The sequence below is a fragment of the Oncorhynchus kisutch genome, linkage group LG6 (genome assembly GCF_002021735.2).
Source record: "Oncorhynchus kisutch isolate 150728-3 linkage group LG6, Okis_V2, whole genome shotgun sequence".
NCBI lineage: Eukaryota > Metazoa > Chordata > Actinopteri > Salmoniformes > Salmonidae > Oncorhynchus > Oncorhynchus kisutch.
The window spans coordinates 8,935,694-8,959,088 of NC_034179.2; the positions used below are offsets into that span (position 1 = coordinate 8,935,694).

Sequence of the window (23,395 nt, forward strand, 5' to 3'; positions counted from 1 at the left end):
TGCAGTGAATACCATGAATACCTCCTACAGACACGGTATCCACTGTGTGTGATGTGGTTAATGCCCTATGATGTGTTTGGTATTTGGGGTTTTATTAGGATCCACCATTAGCTGTTGCAAAAGCAGCAGATACTCTTCTTGGGGTTCCACACAAACCACAATACAGAATGACAGTTCATACCCTTGTGTTTTCAGTGTTGGGTGGACTGAGCTTTCAGCTCTAAAGGCTTTGAGGGAGCAGCTGTTTTAACACCTCATTCGGGAAGACGACCCGGAGAATATGCCGGTGACGAACCACACACTCACTGTTTCACTCATATCACAACTACCAGTAACCTCTGTTCGTCCTCAGTAGTTTAGAAACATTATATAGCCGGTTGACTATTCATCACCATCTAGTGGCTATAAATGGCAACGGTAAATAGTACCTAGCAGTCTCTTCAAATCGTAAATGTTCCCAATGGACAATGAATGGTGTGTCAACATCATATCGTGTTTTACTGGTCTCTTATGTGTCTTTATGGCTCAGTAAAGCATAGATAAAACCTCTCTATGCAGTAAAGATTGTCTGCGTTATCAATGTGAGGCTCTGCGGTATCTATCTGGTCCGACTGGTCTCTCTCTATGCAGTAAAGATTGTCTGCGTTATCAATGTGAGGCTCTGCGGTATCTATCTGGTCCGACTGGTCTCTCTCTATGCAGTAAAGATTGTCTGCGTTATCAATGTGAGGCTCTGCGGTATCTATCTGGTCCGACTGGTCTCTCTCTATGCAGTAAAGATTGTCTGCGTTATCAATGTGAGGCTCTGCGGTATCTATCTGGTCCGACTGGTCTCTCTCTATGCAGTAAAGATTGTCTGCGTTATCAATGTGAGGCTCTGCGGTATCTATCTGGTCCGACTGGTCTCTCTCTATGCAGTAAAGATTGTCTGCGTTATCAATGTGAGGCTCTGCGGTATCTATCTGGTCCGACTGGTCTCTCTCTATGCAGTAAAGATTGTCTGCGTTATCAATGTGAGGCTCTGCGGTATCTATCTGGTCCGACTGGTCTCTCTCTATTGCAGTAAAGATTGTCTGCGTTATCAATGTGAGGCTCTGCGGTATCTATCTGGTCCGACTGGTCTCTCTCTATGCAGTAAAGATTGTCTGCGTTATCAATGTGAGGCTCTGCGGTATCTATCTGGTCCGACTGGTCTCTCTCTATGCAGTAAAGATTGTCTGCGTTATCAATGTGAGGCTCTGCGGTATCTATCTGGTCCGACTGGTCTCTCTCTATGCAGTAAAGATTGTCTGCGTTATCAATGTGAGGCTCTGCGGTATCTATCTGGTCCGACTGGTCTCTCTCTCACATCTGATCTCTCCGGGCCAGTTCCATGGAGGCTGTGTTGAAACTGGGCCTGACCAGAAGGGTTAGGGCAGTGTCCTGGGGACCCCAAGGAATGCACGTTCTGTTTCTTTGCCCTAGAGCTACACAGCTGATTCAAACAAACAACTCATCATCAAGTTTGGATTATTTGAATCATCTGTGTAGTGCTATGGACAACATGTGCACCCTTTGGGGTCCCCGGGACCATGTTTGGGAAAAGCTGGGTAAGGGTTATAGGGTTTTAAGGTAGCAGTTTCAAATCAAATCAAATTTATTTATATAGCCCTTCGTACATCAGCTGATATCTCAAAGTGCTGTACAGAAACCCAGCCTAAAACCCCAAACAGCAAGCAATGCAGGTGTAGAAGCACGGTGGCTAGGAAAAACTCCCTAGAAAGGCCAATACCTAGGAAGAAACCTAGAGAGGAACCAGGCTATGTGGGGTGGCCAGTCCTCTTCTGGCTGTGCCGGGTGGAGATTATAACAGAACATGGCCAAGATGTTCAAATGTTCATAAATGACCAGCATGGTCGAATAATAATAAGGCAGAACAGTTGAAACTGGAGCAGCAGCATGGCCAGGTGGACTGGGGACAGCAAGGAGTCATCATGTCAGGTAGTCCTGGGGCATGGTCCTAGGGCTCAGGTCAGTTGAAACTGGAACAGCAGCATGGCCAGGTGGACTGGGGACAGCAAGGAGTCATCATGTCAGGTAGTCCTGGGGCATGGTCCTAGGGCTCAGGTCCTCCGAGAGAGAGAAAGAAAGAGAGAAGGAGAGAATTAGAGAACGCAGTTTGAGGCTGACTGTCTCTGGAATGGCTGCTTGGTCTCTCTGGAATGGCTGCTTGGTCTCTCTGGAATGGCTGCTTGGTCTCTCTGGAATGGCTATATGGTCTCTCTGGAATGGCTGCTTGGTCTCTCTGGAATGGCTGCTTGGTCTCTCTGGAATGGCTATATGGTCTCTCTGGAATGGCTATATGGTCTCTCTGGAATGGCTATATGGTCTCTCTGGAATGGCTATATGGTCTCTCTGGAATGGCTATATGGTCTCTCTGGAATGGCTATACGGTCTCTCTGGAATGGCTGCGAACACCTCAACAAGGACGTCAGTGTGAAATCAATTAGGACGTCAGAATAGACTTCAATATTGATGTCAGAGTAGACATCAATGAGTTCATGAAGGCCTTCCGCCTGGTGGGAGGAGGCCATCTGAAGCATGAAGGAGATGACCCCTACTGATACACCACCTCAAGAGGAAATATATTATTATAAACTGGAATCTACTCATTCGACTCAATGGCCCCAGCCATCTCCAAAAGGACAGAATTACTACTGAGATTCTTTCTCAGTAGACAAAGGAAAACATTAGAAAGATATTTTAGGGGATACCTGACTATTCATACAATAGCCACTATAGCTGACTATAGCCCAGTCAGAGGCAGATTGAGGGAGGAAGTGAAGCTGCCAAGCTAGCACAGTGATACTTGGATAAAGCTAGCACGGTGATGCTGGTGACACTTGGATAAGCTAGCACGGTGATGCTGGTGACACTTGGATAAGCTAGCACGGTGATGCTGGTGACACTTGGGTCAGAAAAGAGATCCAAACTCAGTTCTGGAGAAAGGCTCTTCAATGAAACCTTATTATTAAGCCATGTTGGGCTTGTGCAGTATTCTCATGCTATCATATACAAATGGCTAAAGCAATAAAAAGCGTATTTATTTGTTGAATATCACCCAACATATTGAACTACTCAAAACAGTCTCATCTTAGTTCAGATGGATGGGAGCTTTGAGTGGGAAACACAGAAAGAGAGAGATGTGTTGCCAACAAAGTGGCATGTCTCTTTAATAATGGTTATCAGCATCAGACCTGGTTTAAATAAACATCCCTTTAATTTTAAAATACTTTACCTGCCGTCCAATAGTGCCATAATGTGCAACCGTGCATCAGACCGGATCAATCAAATGCTCAAAGTATTTGAAAGAAAGCAAATACTATTTGAATCCAGCTCAGACGGACAGTGAAAAGGGCAGGGCGGGTCAGCTGAGCAAGTCCAGGAAGCCGTGTCCTATCAGATTGAGGTCTTCCACGAGGTCTTTGATCACACTGATCAGCAGACTCAGACCCGCCTGCTGCTGAGGAGAGGGGAAAAAAAAAAAAAAATGGAGACAGTCAACAATACTGACTAACCATGCCTACACTAATATGAACAGAGACACTCAGTACTACTGATGGACTAACGGCTGACCACACACTATATTCACAAAATTATGTGGACACCCCTTCAAATTTGTGGATTTGGTTGTTTCAGCCACACCCCTTGCAGTCATACCATCATGGCCACCTAATCATCCCCAGCTTACAATTGGCTCATTCATCCCCTCCTCTCCTGTAACTATTCTCCAGGTCGTTGCTGTAAAATGAGAATGTGTCCTCAGTCAACTTTCCTGGTAAAATAAAATACACATTAAATAAAATAATAATAAATAAAAAAATATTAAAAAAATTACACCACAGGGCCTCCCAGGTGACGCAGTGGCGCACTGCATCACAGTGCCAGCTGTGCCACCAGACCGGGAGGGTCCATGGGGCGACGCACAATTGGCCTAGCATCGTCCGGGTTAGGGAGGGTTTGGCCGGTAGGGATATCCTTGTATCATCGCACACTATCGACTCCTGTGGCGCAGTGCACGCTGACCAGGTTGCTAGGGGCACGGTGTTTCCTCCGACACATTGGTGCGGCTGGCTTCCGGGTGCGCGCTGTGTTAAAGAAGCAGTGCGGCTTGGTTGGGTTGTGTTTCGGAGGACGCATGACTCTCGACCTTCGTCTCTCCTGAGCTCTTACGGGAGTTGTAGCGATGAGACAAGATAGTAACTACTAAAACCAATTGGATACTATGGAATTGGGGCAAAAAAGGGGGTAAAATTCCCCCCCCCCCCAAAAAAAAACTTGCCACATACATGCAATCTCCATAGACAAACATTGGCAGTGAAATGGTTCGTAGCATCGTCATAGGATGCAACCTTTCCAACAAGTCAGTTCGTCAAACGTCTGCCCTGCTAGAGCTGCCCGGTCAACTGTAAGTGCTGTTATTGTGAAGTGGAAATGGCTCACAAGCACACAAGCTCACAGAACGGGACCACGTAAAAAAAATAAATGAAGAAAATAAATAATAATCATCTGTCCTCGCTTGTAACACTAACTACTGGGTTCCAAACTGCCTCTGGAAGCAACGTCAGCACAATAACTGTTAGTCGGGAGATTCATGAAATGGGTTTTCATGGCTGAGCAGCCACACACAAGCCTCAGATCAAAAATGTGCAATGCCAAGTGTTGGCTGGAGTGGTGTACATCTGGAGCAGTGGAAACGCATTCTCTGGAGTGATGAATTCACCAATTGGCAGTCCGACGGACAAATCTGGATTTGAAAGATGCCAGAAGTACACTACAAAGCATAGTGCCAACTGTAAAGGAATGGGGCTGTTTTTCATGGTTCGTGTTAGGCCCTGAGAAATCTTAACACTACAAAATACAATGACATTCTAGATGATTATGTGCTTCCAGCCTTGTGGCAACAATTTGGGGAAGGTCCCTTTCCTGTTTCAGCATGACAAAAAAAACAGTCCTACTTGTTCGAAGACAAGGGGGACTTGCTTCCACAAAGCGAGGTCCATACCGAAATGGTTTGTCGAGATCGGTGTGGAAGAAATTGACTGGCCTGCACAGAGCCCTGACCTCAACCCCATCGAACACCTTTGGGATGAATTGGAACGCTGACTGCGAGCCAGGCCTAATCACCCAACATTAGTGTCTGACCTCACGAATGCTCTTGTGGCTGAATGGAAGCAAGTCCCTGCAGCAATGTTCCAACATGTCTTCCCAGAAGAGTGGAGGCTGTTGTAAGGGCAAAGGGGGGGGGGGGGGGGGGGGGGGGGGGAAACAACTCCATTTTGGAATGAGATGTTCGACGAGCAGGTGTCCACATATTTTTGGTCATGTAGTGTATATGCAGACAGACAAATCACTTCTAACTTTCCAATTCAAATGTTCCCTTCAGGGACAATAAAGGTTATCATTCAGGGCTTGACATTAACTTTATTTAGACACTTGTCTTCGGGACAAGTAGGACTGTTTTTTCACTGTCCCGCAAAAGAAGGTCTGTAACACCATTTTTACATCATCGTATGATGCAAGGAACCACTTTACAAAATATATGCATCAATGTTTTTTTACTATAGAGAATCAGATACAATGAAGGCTACACTCTGCCTTATTGGCTTCTTTGTCTAATCACATTTTATTTGTCACATACACATGGTTAGTCTTTTTCAGTGGCTAAACCAACTAGGCTCGTAATTTAACAATGTCATTTGTATTTACAGATGGCATACAAGTTTGTTATTAAGGCACATGAAAGTTCAAATGTTACACATGGCATTTCTGCCCCCCCCCCCAAAAAAATTAAATAAACATTCAAATGCCTCTCCTGTGAAGTCGTGACTTGCGAAATACACCTAGTTTCCTGAAGCAAGTCACACCTTGTTACATTAAAGCCTTATTCTAAAATGTATTAAAATTGGGTTATTTCCTCATCAATCTACACACAATGCCCAACAATGACAAAGCAAAAACAGGCTCAGAAATGTTTGCATATGTATTTAAAATAAAAAAAACTGAAATAGGACATTTACATAAGTATTCAGACCCTTTACTCCGTACTTTGTTGAAGCACATTACAGCATTGAGTCTTCTTGGGTATGACACTACAAGTTCGGCACACCTGTATTTCGGGAGTTTCTCCCATTCTTCTCTGCAGATCCTCTCAAGCTCTGTCAGGTTGGATGGGGAGCGTTGCTGCACAGCTATTTTTAGGTATTATTTCTTACATTCTTAGCCATGAAAATCTTAAGTGTTATTATATACAGCCGGAAAGAACTATTGGATATCAGAGTGACGTCAATTTACCAGCATTATGACTTTTCCGAAGAGGATCCTTTGTTCGAACCACCCAAGGAATTCAAAGCCTTCGGACTGTTCGGACTGCTCCATCATGCTGGAAAAGGCATTGTTTGTCACCAAACTGTTCCTGGATGGTTGGGAGAAGTTGCTCTCAGAGGATGTGTTGGTACCATTCTTTATTCAAGGCTGTGTTCTTAGGCAAAATTGTGAGTGAGCCCAGTCCCTTGGCTGAGAAGCAACCCCACACACGAATGGTCTCAGGATGCTTTACTGTTGGCATGACACAGAACTGATGGTAGCGCTCACATTGTGTTCTCCGGACAAGCTTTTTTCCAGATGCCCCAAACAATCGGAAAGGGGATTCAGAGAAAATGATTTTACCACAGTCCTCAGCAGTCCAATCCCTGTACCTTTTGCAGAATATCAGTCTGTAGCAGATGTTTTTCCTGGAGAGAAGTGGCTTCTTTGCTGCCCTTCTTGACCCAAGGCCATCCTCCAAAAGTCTTTGCCTCACTGTGCGTGCAGATGCACTCACACCAGCCTGCTGCCATTCCCGAGCAAGCTCTGTACTGGTGGTGCCTCGATCCAGCAGCTGAATCAACTTTAGGAGACGGTCCTGGCGCTTGCTGGACTTTCTTGGGCGCCATGAAGAAGCCTTCCTCACAACAATTTAACCACTCTCCTTGAAGTTCTTGATGATCCGATAACTGGTTGATTTAGGTGCAATCTTACTAGCAGCAATATCCTTGCCTATGAAGCACTTTTTGTGCAAAGCAATGATGACGCCATGTGTTTCCTTGCCGGTTAACCATGGTTGACAGAGGAAGAACAATGATTCCAAGCACCACCCTCCTTTTGAAGCTTCCAGTCTGTTATTCAAACTCAATCAGCATGACAGAGTGATCTCCAGCCTTGTCCTCGTCAACACTCACACCCGCGTTAACGAGAGAATCACTGACATGATGTCAGCTGTTCCTTTTGTCATTCTCAAAACCTTTGGCCACGACTGTACACACACCCACACAGAAGAGGGTTATCAAATTGTGGCTTTCATTACAGAGTGTGTAAAGGTATGTGAGGTTGAGGAGGAGAGGTGTGAAGGCCACTCAAGTCCTTCTGTTCACCGGACATAGAATTCCTCACAATCAAATGCAGTCTGTATTATCTCCCAAGAGATTATTGGTTATTGTCGGGTATTGTCACCGCGGTGTATATCCCCCCTCCCCCCAAGCCGACACCACGACGGCCCTCAAGGAACTTCACTGGACTCTATGCAAACTGGAAATACATCCGGAGGTTGCATTTATTGTAACTGGGGATTTTAAAAGAAATTTGAGAACAAGCCTACCTAAATTCTATCAGCATATCGATTGTAGTACCCAGGCTGGAAAAACACTGGATCACTGCTACTCTAACTTCCGCGATGCATACAAGGCCCTCCCCAGCCTTCTGTTCGGCAAATCCGACCACGGCTCCATTTTGCTTCTCCCCTCCTATAGGCAGAAACTCAAACAGAATGTACCCGTGACTAGGACCATTCAACGCTGGTCTGACCAATCGGTATCCACGCTTCAAGATTGTTTTGATCACGCAAACTTGGACATGTTCTGGGTAGCCTCAGAGAATATAGATTTATACGCTGATTCAGTGAGTGAGTTTATAAGGGAGTGCATTTGAGATGTTGTTCCCACTGTGACAATGAACCTTTCTAGCGCAGGGGAACCCCTCGACAACATTCCGCTGAAAAGGCAGCGCACGAAATTCAAAAATATTTTTTTGAAATATGTAACTTTCACACATTATTAACAAGTCCAATACAGCAAATGAAAGATAAACATCTTGTTCATCTACCCACCGTGTCCGATTTAAAAAATGCTTTACAGCTATTGCACAACATATGATTATGTTAGATCACCGCCAAGTCGAAAAAACAGCCATTTTTCCCAGCCAAAGATAAGTCACAAAAGCAGAAATATAGTTAAAATTAATCACTAACCTTTGATGATCTTCATCAGATGACACTCATAGGACATCATGTTACACAATACATGTATGTTTTGTTCAATAATGTGCATATATGTTTTATATAAAAAAATATCAGTTTACATTGGTGCCTTACGTGCAGTAATGTTTAGATTCCAAAACATCCTGGGATTTTGCAGAAATACTCATAATAAAACATTGATAAAAGATACTAGTGTTATTCACAGAATTAAAGATAGACTTCTCCTTAATGCAACCGCTGTGTCAGATTTTAAAAAAACTTGACAGAATAAGCATAATCTGAGAACGGCGCTCAGAACCCAAAACAGCTAGAGGAATATCCACCATTTTGGAATCAACAAAGTTAGAAACAAAACCATAAATATTCACTTACCTTTGATGATCTTCATCAGAAGGCACTCCCAGGAATCCCAGTTCGACAATAAATGACTGATTTGTTCCATAAGGTTCTATCATTTATGTCCAAATAGCCACTTGTTAGCGTGTTCAGCCCAGTAATCCATCTTCATGAGGCGCAGGCACTTCGTCCAGACAAAAACTCAAAAAGTTCCGTTACAGTCCTTTAGAAACATGTCAAACGATGTATTTTTTATTTATTTCACCTTTATTTAACCAGGTAGGCTAGTTGAGAACAAGTTCTCATTTGCAACTGCGACCTGGCCAAGATAAAGCATAGCAGTGTGAGCATACAACAAAGAGTTACACATGGAGTAAACAATTAACAAGTCAATAACACAGTAGAAAACGAAGGGGGGGTCTATATACAATGTGTGCAAAAGGCATGAGGAGGTAGGCAAATAATTACAATTTTGCAGATTAACACTGGAGTGATAAAAGATCAGATGGTCATGTACAGGTAGAGATATTGGTGTGCAGAAGAGCAGAAAAGTAAATAAATAAAAACAGTACGGGGATGAGGTAGGTGAAAAGGGTGGGCTATTTACCAATAGACTATGTACAGCTGCAGCGATCGGTTAGCTGCTCAGATAGCTGATGTTTGAAGTTGGTGAGGGAGATGAAAGTCTCCAACTTCAGCGATTTTTGCAATTCGTTCCAGTCACAGGCAGCAGAGTACTGGAACGAAAGGCGGCCAAATGAGGTGTTGGCTTTAGGGATGATCAGTGAGATACACCTGCTGGAGCGCGTGCTACGGATGGGTGTTGCCATCGTGACCAGTGAGCTGAGATAAGGCGGAGCTTTACCTAGCATAGACTTGTAGATGACCTGGAGCCAGTAGGTCTGGCGACGAATATGTAGCGAGGGCCAGCCGACTAGAGCATACAAGTCGCAGTGGTGGGTAGTATAAGGTGCTTTAGTGACAAAACGGATGGCACTGTGATAGACTGCATCCAGTTTGCTGAGTAGAGTGTTGGAAGCCATTTTGTAGATGACATCGCCGAAGTCGAGGATCGGTAGGATAGTCAGTTTTACTAGGGTAAGCTTGGCGGCTTGAGTGAAGGAGGCTTTGTTGCGGAATAGAAAGCCGACTCTTGATTTGATTTGATTTTCGATTGGAGATGTTTGATATGAGTCTGGAAGGAGAGTTTGCAGTCTAGCCAGACACCTAGGTACGTATGGAATCAATCGTTAGGATGTTAACATAAAACATCAATAATGTTCCAACCGGAGAATTCCTTTGTCTTCAGAGCAGCACTGGAACGAGAGGTAACTCTGTCGGGAGCGCGCGTCATGAGATCAAGGCTCTCTGCCAGACCACTGACTCAGAGGTCTCATGAGCCCCTCCTTTATAGTAGAATCCTCATGCACGTTTCAAAAGACGGTTGACATCTAGTGGAAGCTATAGGAAGTGCAACCTCATCCATGTGTAATCTCAATGTGTAATCGCTAGGCCAAGCTTTGAAAAACTACAAACCTCAGATGTCCCACTTCCTGGTTGGATTTTTCTCAGGTGTTCGCCTGCCATATGAGTTCTGTTATACTCACAGACATCATTCAAATAGTTTTATAAACTTCAGAGTGTTTTCTATCCAATAATAAGATGCATATATTAGCATCTGGGAAAGAGTAGGAGGTAGTTCACTCTGGGCACGCTATTCATCCAAAAAGTGAAAATGCTGCCCCCTATCACAAAAAGGTTAATACATACCCTAAGCAGAAACTGGCATTCGCACAAAACTGAAAGCGCAAACCACCGCATGTAACGATGACCGGGAATATGGCCGAATACAAACAGTGTAGTTATTCCCTCCGCAAGGCAATCAAACAAGCAAAACATCAGTATAGGGACAAAGTGGAGTTGCAATTCAACGGCTCAGACATGAGATGTGTCGCAGGGTCTACAGGCAATCACGGACTACAAAAGGAAAACCAGTCATGTCACGGACACCGACGTCTTGCTATCAGACAAACCTTCATTGCCCGCTTTGAGGATAATACAGTGTCACCGACGCGGCCTGCTACCAAGGACTGTGCCTCCCCTCTCCTCCTCCGTGGCCGACGTCAGTAAGACATTTAAACGTGTCAACCCTCGCAAGGCTACCGGCCCAGACGGCATCCCTAGCCGTGTCCTCAGAGCATGAGCAGACCAGCTGGCTGGTGTATTTACAGACATATTCAATCTTTCCCTATCCCAGTCTGCTGTCCCCACATGCTTCAAGATGGCCACCATTGTTCCTGCACCTAAGAATGCAAAGGTAACTGAACTGAATGACTATCGCCCCATAGCACTCACTGCTGTCATCATGAAGTGCTTTGAGAGACTAATCAAGGATCATATCGCCTCCACCTTAGATGTCACCATAGACCCACTTAAATTTGCATACTGCCCCAATAGGTCAACAGACGATGCAGTCGCCATCACACTGCTCTATCCCATCTGGACAAGAGGAATACCTATGTAAGAATGCTGTTCATTGACTACAACTCAGCATTCAACACCATAGTACCCTTCAAGCTCATCATTAAGCTTGAGGCCCTAGGTCTGAACCCCACCCTGTGCAACTGGGTCCTGGACTTCCTGATGGGCCACCCCCAGGGAGTGAAGGTAGGAAACAACATCTCCACTTTGCTGATCCTCAACACTGGGGACCCACAAAGATGCGTGCTCAGCCCTCTCCTGTACTCCCTGTTCACCCATGACTGTGTGGCCCAGCACGCCTCCAACTCAATCATCAAGTTTACAGATGACACAACAGTAGTAGGCTTGATCACCAACAAAACAGCCTACAGGGAGAAGTTGAGGGCACTCGGAGTGTGGTGTCAGGAAAACAACCTCTCACTCAACTTTAACAAAACATTATATCACTCTCAAACAACAAAACAAAGGAGATGATTGTGGACTTCAGGAAACAGCAGATGGGACAGCAGTGGAGAAGGTGGAAAGTTAAGTTCCTTGGCGTACACATCACGGACAAACTGAAATTGTCCACCCACACAGATAGCATGGTGAAGGCGCAACAGTGCCTGTTCAACCTCAGGAGGCTGAAGAAATGTAGCTTGTCACCTTATAAACCCTTACAAACTTATACAGATGCACAATTGAGAGCATCCTTTCGGGCTATATCACCGCCTGGTACGGCAACTGCACCACCCGCAACAGCAGGGCTCTCCAGAGGGTGGTGCGGTCTGGCCAATGCATATCCTGGCATCAGGATATCCTGGCTTCAAGGCCTGAGCAACAGGCAGTTTACTTTGGGCAAGTCATTCAGCCGGAAATTGAGAAAAAAGGGGCCTAGCCCTAAGAAGTTCTCACAAATGGACCACTAGTCCACCTGGCCATGCTGCTGCTCCAGTTTCAACTTCCACCTGACTGTGCTGCTGCTCCAGTTTCAACCGTTCTGCCTTATTATTATTCGACCATGCTGGTCATTTATGAACATTTGAACATCTTGGCCATGTTCTGTTATAATCTCCACCCGGCACAGCCAGAAGAGGACTGGCCACCCCACATAGCCTGGTTCCTCTCTAGGTTTCTTCCTAGGTATTGGCCTTTCTAGGGAGTTTTTCCTAGCCACCGTGCTTCTACACCTGCATTGCTTGCTGTTTGGGGTTTTAGGCTGGGTTTCTGTACAGCACTTTGAGATATCAGCTGATGTACGAAGGGCTATATAAATAAATTTGATTTGATTTGATAGTAACTTTATTAATGATATTTACATATCTTGTATGTTACTCATCCCAGATGTATATACTGTATTTTAAACCATCTATTGCATCTCGTTCATGCCGGTCGGTCATGGCCCATCCATATATTTATATGTACAGTTGAAGTCGGAAGTTTACATACACTTAGGTTGGAGTGATTAAAGCTTGTTTTTCAACCACTCCAGAAATGTCTTGTTAACAAACTATAGTTTTGGCAAGTCGGTTAGGTCATCTACTTCATGCATGACACAAGTAATTTTTCCAACAATTGTTTAGACAGATTATTTCACTTATAATTCAGAAGTTTACATGCACTAAGTTGCCTTTAAACAGCTTGGAAAATTCCAGACAATGATTTCATGGCTTTAGAAGCTTCTGATAGGCTAATTGACATAATTTGAGTCAATTGGAGGTGTACCTGTGGATGTATTACAAGGCCTACCTTCAGACTCAGTGCCTCTTTGCTTGATATCATGGGAAAATCAGCAAAGACCTCAGAAAAAAATGTAAGACCTCCACAAGTCTGGTTCATCCTTGGGGGCAATTTCCAAGGTACCTGAAGGTACCATGTTCATCTGTACAAACAATAGTACACCAGTATAAACACTATGGGAACACGCAGCCGTCATACCGCTCAGGAAGGAGACGCATTGTCTTCTAGAGATGAACGTACTTTGGTGCGAAAAGTGCAAATCAATCCCAGAACAACAGCAAAGGACCTTGCGAAGATGCTGGAGGAAACAGGTACAAAAGTATCTATATCCACAGTAAAACGAGTCCTATATCGACATAACCTGAAAGGCTGCTCAGCAAGGAAGAAGCCACTGCTCCAAAACCACCATAACAGAGCCAGACTACGGTTTGCAACTGCACATGGGGACAAAGATCGTACTTTTTGGAGAAATGTCCTCTGGTCTGATGCAACAAAAATAAAACTGTTTGGCCATAATGACCATCGTTATGTTTGGAGGAAAAAGGGGGAGGCTTGCAAGCCGAAGAACACCATCCCAGTGTTCTTCAGGAGGGACTGGTGCACATCACAAAATATATGGCTTCATGGGGAAGGAAGATTATGTGGATATTGAAGCAACATCTCAAGACATCAGTCAGGAAGTTAAAGCTTGGTCGCAAATGGGTCTTCCAAATAGACAATGACCCCATGCATACTTCCAAAGTTGTGGCAAAATGGCTTAAAGACAAAGTCAAGGTATTGGAGTGGCCATCATAAAGCCCTGACCTCAAACCCATAGAAAAGTTGTCGGAAAAAGCATGTGCGAGCAAGGAGGCCGACAAATCTGACTCTGTTACACCAGCTCTGTCAGTAGGAATGGGCCAAAATTCACCCAACTTATTGTGGGAAGCTTGTGGAAGGCTACCTGAAACATTTGACCCAAGTTAAACAATTTAAAGGCAATGCTACCAAATACTAATTGAGTGTATGTAAACTTCTGACCCACTGGGAATGTGATGAAAGAAATAAAAGCTGAAATAATGTCACATTCTTAAAATAAAGTGATGATCCTAACTGACCTAAGACATGGAATCTTTACTCAGATTAAACGTCAGGAATTGTGAAAAACGGAGTTTAAAATATTTCGCTATGGTGTATGTAAACTTCCGACTTCAACTGTACATATTATCATTCCATCCCTTTACTTAGATTTGTGTGTATTAGCTAGTTGTGGAATTGTTAGATTACTTGTCGGAATTAGAAGCACAAGCATTTCGCTACACTCGCAATAACATCTGCTAACCATGTGTATGTAACCAATAAAATTAGATTCTGCCACCACCATGCTTCACCGTAGGGATGGTGCCAGGTTTCCTCCAGACATGATGTTTGGTATTCAGGCCAAAGAGTTCAATCTTGGTTTCATCAGACCAGAGAATCTTTACTTCTCATGGTCTGAGAGTCCTTTCGGTGCCTTTTGGCAAACTCCAAGTGGGCTGTCGTGTGCCTTTTACTGAGTGACTTCCGTCTGGTCACTCTATCACAAAGGCCTGATTGGTGGAGTGCTACAGAGATGGGAGAACCTTCCAGAAGGACAACCATCTCCACAGAGGAACTCTGAAGCTCTGTCAGATTGACCATTGGGTTCTTGGTCACCTCTCTGACCAAGGCCCTTCTCCCCCGATTCCTTAGTTTTGCCGGGCGGCCAGCTCTAGGAAGAGTCTTGGTGGTTCCAAACTTCTTCCATTAAGAATGATGGAGGCCACTGTGGTCTTGGGTACCTTCAATGCTGCAGACATTTTTTGGTATCCTTCCCCAGATCTGTGCCTCGACACAATCCTGCCTCGGAGCTCTATGAACAATTGCATCGACCTCATGGCTTGTTTTTTGCTCTGACATGCACTGTCAACTGTGGAACCTTATATAGACAGGTGTGTGCCTTTAAAAAATCATGTCCAATAAATTGAATTTACCACAGGTGGACTCCAATCAAGTTGTAGAAACATCAAGGATGAGCAATGGAAACAAGATGGACCTGAACTCAATTTCAAATCTCATAGCAAAGGGTCTGAATACTTATTAATTTAATCAGTTTTAGAATAAGGCTGTAACCTGTATTCCACATTTTGTTGTTACAGCCTGAATTTACAATAGATTAGATTGAAATTGTGTGACTGATCTCCACACAATACCCCATAATATCAAAGTGGAATTATGTTTTTAAAAATGTTTATATATTAATTAATGAAAAGCTGAAATGTCTTGAGTCAACAAATATTCAACATTGTTATGGCAAGCACAAATAAATTCAGCATAAATTCAGGATTAAATATTATCTTAACAAGAAACATAATAAATTGCATGGGTTCACTCTGTGTACAATTATTGTGTTTAACTCTTGAATGACTATCCCATCTCTGTACCCCATAAAATGACCTGTAAGGTCCCTCAGTGAATTTTAAACACAGATCCAACCACAAAGACCAGGGAGATTTTCCAATGCAAAGGAGGGACTAATAACACAATTGACAGAGTGAAAAGGAAGCCTATACAGACTTAAAATATTCCAAAACACACATCCTGTTTGTAACAAGGCACTAAATACTGCAAAAAATGTGGCAAAGAAATGTAGCTTTTGTCCTGAATACAAAGTGTTATGTTTGGGGCAAATCCAACACATCACTGAGTATATCTCTTCATATTTTCAAGCATGATGGTGGCTGTTTCATGTTTTGGGTTTGAGAGTTATTTTAGGATTTAAAGAAACAGAAAAGAGCCAAGTCCAGGCATAATTCTAGAGGAAAACCTGGTTCAGTCTGCTTTCCAACAGACACTGGGAGACAAACTCAACTTTCAGGAGGATAATTACCTAAAACACAAAACCAAATATACACTGAGTGTACAAAACATAAGGAACACCTTCCTAATATAGATCTGCATTCCTTTTGCTCTCATACAGCATCAATTCGTCGAGGCGTGGACTCTACGAGGTGTCTAAAGAGTTCCACAGGGATGCTGGCCCATGTTGACGCCAATGCTTCCTAAAGTTGGCTGGATGTCCCTTGGGTGACAGTGGTGGTGGTCGTGGCAAAGCCAAAAAGCTGAGGATAATGTTGTGTTGGCTGCAAGTGAGCCAAATGAAAATCCGGAAGTGCCTTAACCAACAAAACATGCAGTCAGTGGAATTAATTAATACCATTTCTAGTTATCTTGCTAGCTCCTTCCTGATACAAATGAGAGAACAGCTCACTGTGACCAAGTTATTCACCCTAGCATTGTTGGTTAGGCTGTTTTCGTGTTGTTTAGAGCGTTGATGACTGAAATGTTTGCCGATGTTTACAACGGCTGGTGCGGGTTTGTAAATTCAGCAGTAATTCTTTGCTCTGGCACACTCAGACGAGGGTGCTCTGAAATAGGAGTAGATAGCCAGAGTGAATTTATAAACAAACCCTTTGTGACTTAACTAGTGACAACCATGATTATTCCTGTTCACAAAGAGCTATAGCTACCAGAGAGGAAGAGGAGGAGAGAGGTCCAACTCTGCAAAAAAAAATCTCTCCCTCCAGCAGGTGGAATTTTTGCAATTTTCCACCTACCAAAATAGGAGTTTTGTATAGAGGTCAATGAGTTTCGGATTTGGTTAACAACCAATAAATGGCTTATTTGCTATTTATGTAATTCTTAAGTTGTTATGAGTGTAATGTTTTAATTAGGGCACCTGGCAACTTTGAGAATAAATATATCAGTTGTACCTGGTCGTTACTACATACCAATTTGTTCAAATGTCTGTTTGTGAACACACTTCTATGTTAGTTAACCATAAACTCAAAATACATAGTTTAGATTATTATTATTTTTTTTTTTACAGAAATGAAAATAGACTGCAGTTTCGTTTTTTGCCACAAGGCGACAGGAGTACCTCATGATGTAAACAGTCTCTAGAGCAGCAGCTCCACGGTGATCGAGCTGACGTTGATCTTCGGTGAATCCGGGTCTAGAAGACACCAATGTAACCGGTGCTGTACTGCGCCGCTGTGTGTGATTGAGATTAAAAACGTGGACTTCGGAGAGCAGGTTGTTTTATTGTATGAGAGTTCTCGCTCCTGAATCCCAAAGGAAATACAAAACATTTGTAGAGCACAAATATGTTCTAGGACTGGAATCAGTGGAGGATCTAGCCATAGTTCACACATACAATACTTTAGCTAGCTAGTAGCCACATGTTGCATTTAACACGTTAATATCATCCTAAAAAGTACAATTCCAATAGCACATTGACAATACCATCCACTTATGAGTAAACTCTAAATATACAACATTATTCTTGAACAAAACACTGTGTATGACTTTGTGCTTAAAGGAATCTTAACTTGTCTGAAGACGACAGAAACATCATTCCTACCTCTCCCAGTGCATCACAATGACTTGAGCATGCAGGAAAACCGTAAGAAGGCGCTCCTGGATGCAGGAATGCATATTAACAAATCAACACGCTATATTTAAGCAATAAGGCCCGAGGGGGTGTGTTATATGGCCAATAATCAACGGCGAAGGGCTGTTCTTAATTATCACGACGCAACGCGGAGTGCTAGAACACAGCCCTTTGCCTTTTGGTATATCGGCCATATATTACAACCCCCCGAGGTGCCTTATTGCTATTATAAACTGGTTAGCAACGTAACTAGAGCGGTACAAATAAATATTTTGTTAGTCTGACATTCCACGGCTTTCAGTCAATCAGCATTCAGGCCTCAAATCATCTGCCTAACAGTGGTTCAAATATATGAACCACTGTTAGACGTGCAGATTCAGAAACATGTAGTTAGATTTGTATTGTCTTTAACAAAATTAAAATAAACTTTTAAATTGAACATTTACCTCAGGATCATCATCATAAAACATACACGACCCCTTGGTCAATGGTCAAAGGTCATTTGAAAAGCCACACCTACTACACCTCACCCTGATACCATATAAACTGGCCCATGAAGCTGACTGCCATTGTGATCAAAGGTAAGTGAGTGAGTGTGTTTGGAGTTAAACATGTAGCCTAGCCTATGATACTTCACTTACGTCAATTTGATATGTAAACGCTTGTGGTGAAACTATTTCAGGTTTCAGTAATTCCTCAAAAAGGCCATCTATTCTACATAACTGCAGGAAATATGGTGAGTTATTTTTAATTCAACATGACTGCTTTGTCTTTTTTTTTCATCTCTGGAGTTGTGCTTCCCTGTTTTTTTATATAGAATGTACATTCAGGATAAATGAGAACTGATAATGAGTTGCGATTTGTTGGAGGTGAGTTTCTTCTCCTCCCAGCTTTGTAATGTCAAAAGATAATGTCCCCCCCCCCCCCCCCCCCTTTTATAAATTATTGCTCGACTAAGGAGTGTTTATCTCAACAGAGGGAGTGCATTTCAGTCCACATCGGCCAAGCAGGAGTCCAGATGGGCAATGCATGCTGGGAGTTGTATTGTCTGGAGCATGGTTTCCAGCCAGATGGGACCATCCATGAGAACACTGCTCCTCAATTGACTGACTCATCGTTTGGCACTTTCTTCAGTGAGACTGGGGCTGGGAAATATGTTCCCAGGGCCATCTTCTTAGATCTGGAGCCTACTGTTGTGGGTGAGGACGAGGAAGCTTGTATAATAATGGTTTGCCTTAACCTGGTCCCAGATCTGTTTTATACCAATTCCTATCAACATGATGACAACAGCTTTTGCCAAAACAGAACTGTTTGCTGTGACTTCTGCTACAAACTACACTAACTTAAATGTTAGTGTGCACGTTTTTCCCTTAATTTAAAGATGTTTTGCTGCTACCAATTTGAGTTGAACATGCCAATTCTCCTGTGTTGTCAATGAATGACCATAGGAGTCATAGGAGTTGGTAAAACCACACAAACTCATCTGAGACCAGGCTACGACTGCCTGACATTGAAAACAATGAATTCTACTCATTATGCAATGAGCCTAGTATGTGGCCCTTGTGTAGTACTGAAAATGTAATTGCTCTGTCAACTTTGTTATCAAAATGATAAGCAAGCATTTCAGTTTAAAACCAGATGTATTTGGTGCATGTGACAAATTGATTTGTTGTCGATGAGCTCAGGAATGGTATAACATTGCCTTATAGTGTGTTCATATGTATGTCCATGATTTGTTGTAGATGAGATCAGGAACGGCCACTACCGTCAGCTGTATCACCCTGAACAACTCATCAGTGGCAAGGAAGACGCTGCCAATAACTACGCTCGTGGCCATTACACCATCGGCAAGGAGATTGTGGACTCTGTCATGGACAGGATGCGTAAAATGGTGCGCTGCTGAATGTTTAAAGGGCCACTGCTGTTTACCATCCAGTTTAGATCATTTAAATTGATATCATTGCCTGGTTAGCTTGGCTCAACTTTATCATAACCCCACAAAAAATAAGATTGTTGAACTGCTGAATGTTTAGTTTAAAATCTTTCAAAGCTCCAACATTGGGTGAATTACTAATGATCCCATGTCTTCTGTCATCAGGCTGACCAATGCACTGGACTACAAGGGTTCCTCATCTTCCATAGTTTTGGAGGAGGGACCGGCTCTGGTTTTACTTCCTTGTTGATGGAACGCCTGTCTGTGGATTACGGCAAGAAGTCCAAACTAGAATTCTCAGTCTACCCTGCTCCCCAGGTGTCCACAGCAGTGGTGGAGCCCTACAACTCCATCCTGACCACCCATACCACCCTGGAGCACTCGGACTGCTCTTTCATGGTGGACAACGAGGCCATCTTTGACATCTGCAAGCGTAACCTGGGAGTGGAGCGGCCATCTTACACCAACCTGAACCGCCTCATCGCCCAGATTGTCTCCTCCATCACAGCCTCCCTGCGCTTCGATGGAGCTCTCAACGTAGACCTGACAGAGTTCCAGACCAACCTTGTGCCTTACCCCCGTATCCACTTTCCCCTGGTCACCTATGCCCCCATCATCTCTGCAGAAAAGGCCTACCACGAGCAGCTCTCTGTCCCCGAGATCACCAACGCCTGCTTTGAGCCGGCTAACCAGATGGTGAAGTGTGATCCCAGACGCGGCAAGTACATGGCCTGCTGCTTGCTGTACCGCGGCGATGTGGTTCCCAAAGATGTCAACGCAGCCATCGCCAGTATCAAGACCCGGCGCAGCATCCAGTTTGTAGATTGGTGTCCCACTGGGTTCAAGGTGGGGATCAACTACCAACCCCCTACGGTGGTTCCTGGAGGAGACCAGGCCAAGGTCCAGAGGGCTGTGTGTATGCTGAGTAACACCACAGCCATCGCTGAGGCTTGGAGTCGTCTGGACCACAAGTTTGACCTGATGTATGCCAAGAGAGCCTTCGTGCACTGGTACGTGGGTGAGGGCATGGAGGAGGGGGAGTTCTCTGAGGCCAGAGAGGACATGGCTGCTCTGGAGAAGGACTATGAGGAGGTTGGGGCAGACTCTGGGGACGCCTGTGAGGACGAGGAGGATGAATACTAAATCTGTTAATCTTCTCTTAAAAGGAACTTGTCCAAAGCAATTTTCAATAAAAACCAAATGCATTTGAATTCTTGTCTTTGTGTTTACAGTATCAGATTCTAAATCAAATTTTATTTGTCACATACACATGGTTAGCAGATGTTAATGCAAGTGTAGCGAAATGCTTGTGCTTCTAGTTCCGACAATGCAGTAATAACCAACGAGTAATCTAACCTAACAATTCCAAAACTACTACCTTATACAAGTGTAAAGGGATAAAGAATATGTACAAAGATATGAGTGATGGTACAGAGTGGCATAGGCAGTAGATAGTGATGTATTACGTACCCTACATTATTTCTCATCCGTATGTAAACATTAAGTAGCATTGTTTTAAAGTGGCTGGAGTTCAGTGTGTTGGCTGTTTAACAGTGGCCTTGAAGCACCGGTACTGACCTCGCTTTCTGGATGATAGCGGGGTGAACAGGCGGTGGTTGTTGACCTTCCTGTGGTGTAGGTGTCCTGGAGGGCAGGTAGTTTGCGCTTTTGGTGACAAGCCCCAAAAAATTTCAGCCTCCTACGGTTGAAGCGCTGCTGCGCCTTCACGATGCTGTCTGTGTGCCGAGGAACTTCCCCTCCACTACTGTTCCATCGATGTGGATAGGGGGGTGTTTCCTGAAGTCCACAATCTCCTTGGTTATTTTCCTGACACCACACTCAGAGGGCCCTCGCATCGTTGTTGGTAATCAAGCCTACCACTGTCGTCCGCGTGGGAGTACAGGAGAGGGCTCAGAACGCACCCTTGTGGGGCCCCAGTGTTGAGGATCAGCGGGGTGGAGATGTTACCTACCCTCACCACCTGAAGGCGGCCCGTCAGGTAGTCCAGTACCCAGTTACCCAGGGTCTCAAGCTTGATGAGTTTGGAGGGTACTATGGTAAATGCTGAGCTGTAGTCGAACAGCATTCTCATAGGTATTCCTCTTGTCCAGATGGGTTAGGGCAGTGTGGTTGAAATTGCATCGTCTGTGGACCTATTTGGGCGGTAAGCAAATTGGAGTGGGTCTAGGGTGTCAGGTAGGGTGGAGGTGATATGGTCCTTGACTAGTCTCTCAAAGCACTTCATGATGACGGATGTGAGTGCTACGGGGCGGTAGTCATTTAGCTCAGTTACCTTAGCTTTCTTGGGAACAGGAACAATGGTGGCCCTCTTGAAGCATGTAGGAACAGCAGACTGGGATCGATTGAATATGTCCGTAAACACAGCCAGCTGGTCTGCGCATGCTCTGAGGGCGCGGCTGGGGATGCCGTCTGGGCCTGCAGCCTTGCGAGGGTTAACACGTTGAAATGTTTTACTCACCTCGGCTGCAGTGAAGGAGAGTCTGCATGTTTTGGTTGCGGGCCTGTCAGTGGCACTGTATTGTCCTCATAGCGGGCAAAAAGGTTATTTAGTCTGCCTGGGAGCAAGGCATCCTGGTCCGTGACTGGGCTGGTTTTCTTTTTGTAATCGGTGATTGACTGTAGACCCTGCCACATACCTCTTGTGTCTGAGCCGTTGAATTGCGATTCTACTTTGTCTCTATACTGACGCTTAGCTTGTTTGATTGCCTTGCGGAGGGAATAGTTACACTGTTTGTATTCGGTCATGTTTCCAGTCACCTTGCCCTGATTAAAAGCAGTGGTTCGCGCTTTCAGTTTCACTCGAATGCTGCCATCAATCCACGGTTTCTGGTTTGGGAATGTTTTAATCATTACTATTATATGCATCGCGGAAGTTAGAATAGCAATGATCCAAGGTTTTACCAGCCCTGGTTGCGCAATCGATATGCTGATACAATTTAGGGAGTCTTGTTCTCTGGAACAATTTACTTGTGAATAACATGAAAACCACTGACTTTTGGTGCAACTAAAGTGCATTAGACCCAATTCTCTTGAATGACTAAACCCTCTACTGTGGCTGACACTCTTCCCCATTTTGTTGACTTCAGATCACTAAATTGTATCAAATTTTGGCCCAAATCCTGATCACATTGGTTCCTTAACATTTGGCTGAATCAAGGCTAATCTTTGATACATGAGGTTTTCAGAACTCTTACTGCTCCCTACCAAGGGGAAGGTTGCAGTAAATCAAGGCCCAGATGGCTTGCACTTCTCTTTTGGCCTTGGTCAGACAGACTTAATTCCACTTCACCCTCAGACCAGCATGTGGGGAAACACTGATTGGCTGGGTAGGGGGCACTGATACGCTTGCAAATAATAGTTGGCAGACTAGAATACATTAAGGCCATTGTAATTGTGTTAACCTTTAACTAGCCAGGTAAATAACTACTGAAGGAAAGGCCAATTGCTTTTAGATAAAGTACCAAAATGCAAATTTCACTTTTATTTACAAATTGCAATTTTTCAAAAGATGAATATGTACACTACATTTCCTTTAACACTGGCAGCAATAACCATAATACGATTTACAATGCAAATACTGTCGTATTCTGTCAAGGCAACTTCCAGCATCAAAATCTTTAAAATATGACTTTATTAACTTTCAGATATTTCATAAGCCAATCTATATATAAAAACACAACAAAAAACATTGCTTTCATGTAAATAAGACAGGAACATCAACTGTATTGTTCTTGTGTATACATTAAGAGAAGGGGTAGCAGCTACAGAGGTAGAGGTCAAGCAAACGAAAAATATACAGACTCCTGTGAGGGACTACTTTCCCCAGACACAGATCAAGCCTAGTCGTGGACTAAAAACCATTGTTAAATGGAGATTCTCTATTGAAAGTACCAGTATATCCAAGACTAGGCTTGATCTGTGTTCGGGACACAATCCCAGACTGTTAAGGCGTTGGTTGAGCAGTGGTTTGTAAATCCACTGCTTGGTTCTGTGCTGTGTGTAGTCTCCATTGTTGTTCTGCAACATTGGGACTTTCGTAAGGTTGCTATCCTGAGATTTTCTCCTCAGCTTGAAGACATCGGAGCACATATAAGATGACTTGATAGCAGAAGATGTATTGTTC

The 23,395-nt window shown here is 43.9% G+C and overlaps 2 protein-coding genes and 1 long non-coding RNA gene across 6 annotated transcripts in view; 1 reads left to right on the plus strand and 2 right to left on the minus strand.

The window, feature by feature from the left end:
• Positions 1–15,342: 15,342 nt before the first annotated feature.
• On the minus strand, positions 15,343–17,509 carry LOC109892302 (uncharacterized). Of its 2 annotated transcripts, XR_004210173.1 has the most exons (4): positions 17,289–17,509; positions 16,806–16,989; positions 16,155–16,293; positions 15,343–16,041 (listed from the first exon to the last, which is right to left on the minus strand). It is a non-coding gene; the product is annotated as an uncharacterized LOC109892302 (long non-coding RNA). The 2 variants fall into 2 exon arrangements; XR_002255596.2 differs by lacking the exon at positions 16,155–16,293.
• Positions 17,510–17,894: 385 nt separating this feature from the next.
• LOC109892301 (tubulin alpha-8 chain) lies at positions 17,895–20,462 on the plus strand. Its single transcript, XM_031826085.1, has 4 exons — positions 17,895–18,054; positions 18,295–18,517; positions 19,061–19,209; positions 19,417–20,462. The coding sequence occupies exons 1-4, from the start codon at positions 18,052–18,054 to the stop codon at positions 20,392–20,394; spliced, it is 1,353 nt and encodes a 450-aa protein (XP_031681945.1). The 5' UTR covers positions 17,895–18,051; the 3' UTR covers positions 20,395–20,462.
• Positions 20,463–22,725: 2,263 nt separating this feature from the next.
• The window catches only part of ptpn13 (protein tyrosine phosphatase non-receptor type 13), a 149,284-nt gene continuing 148,614 nt past the window's right edge, over positions 22,726–23,395 (minus strand). For all 3 annotated transcript variants that reach the window (XM_031826089.1, XM_031826088.1, XM_031826087.1), the window contains one exon: positions 22,726–23,395. In XM_031826089.1, coding sequence (XP_031681949.1) covers positions 23,318–23,395 — 78 coding nt within the window. In that variant the 3' untranslated portion in view covers positions 22,726–23,317.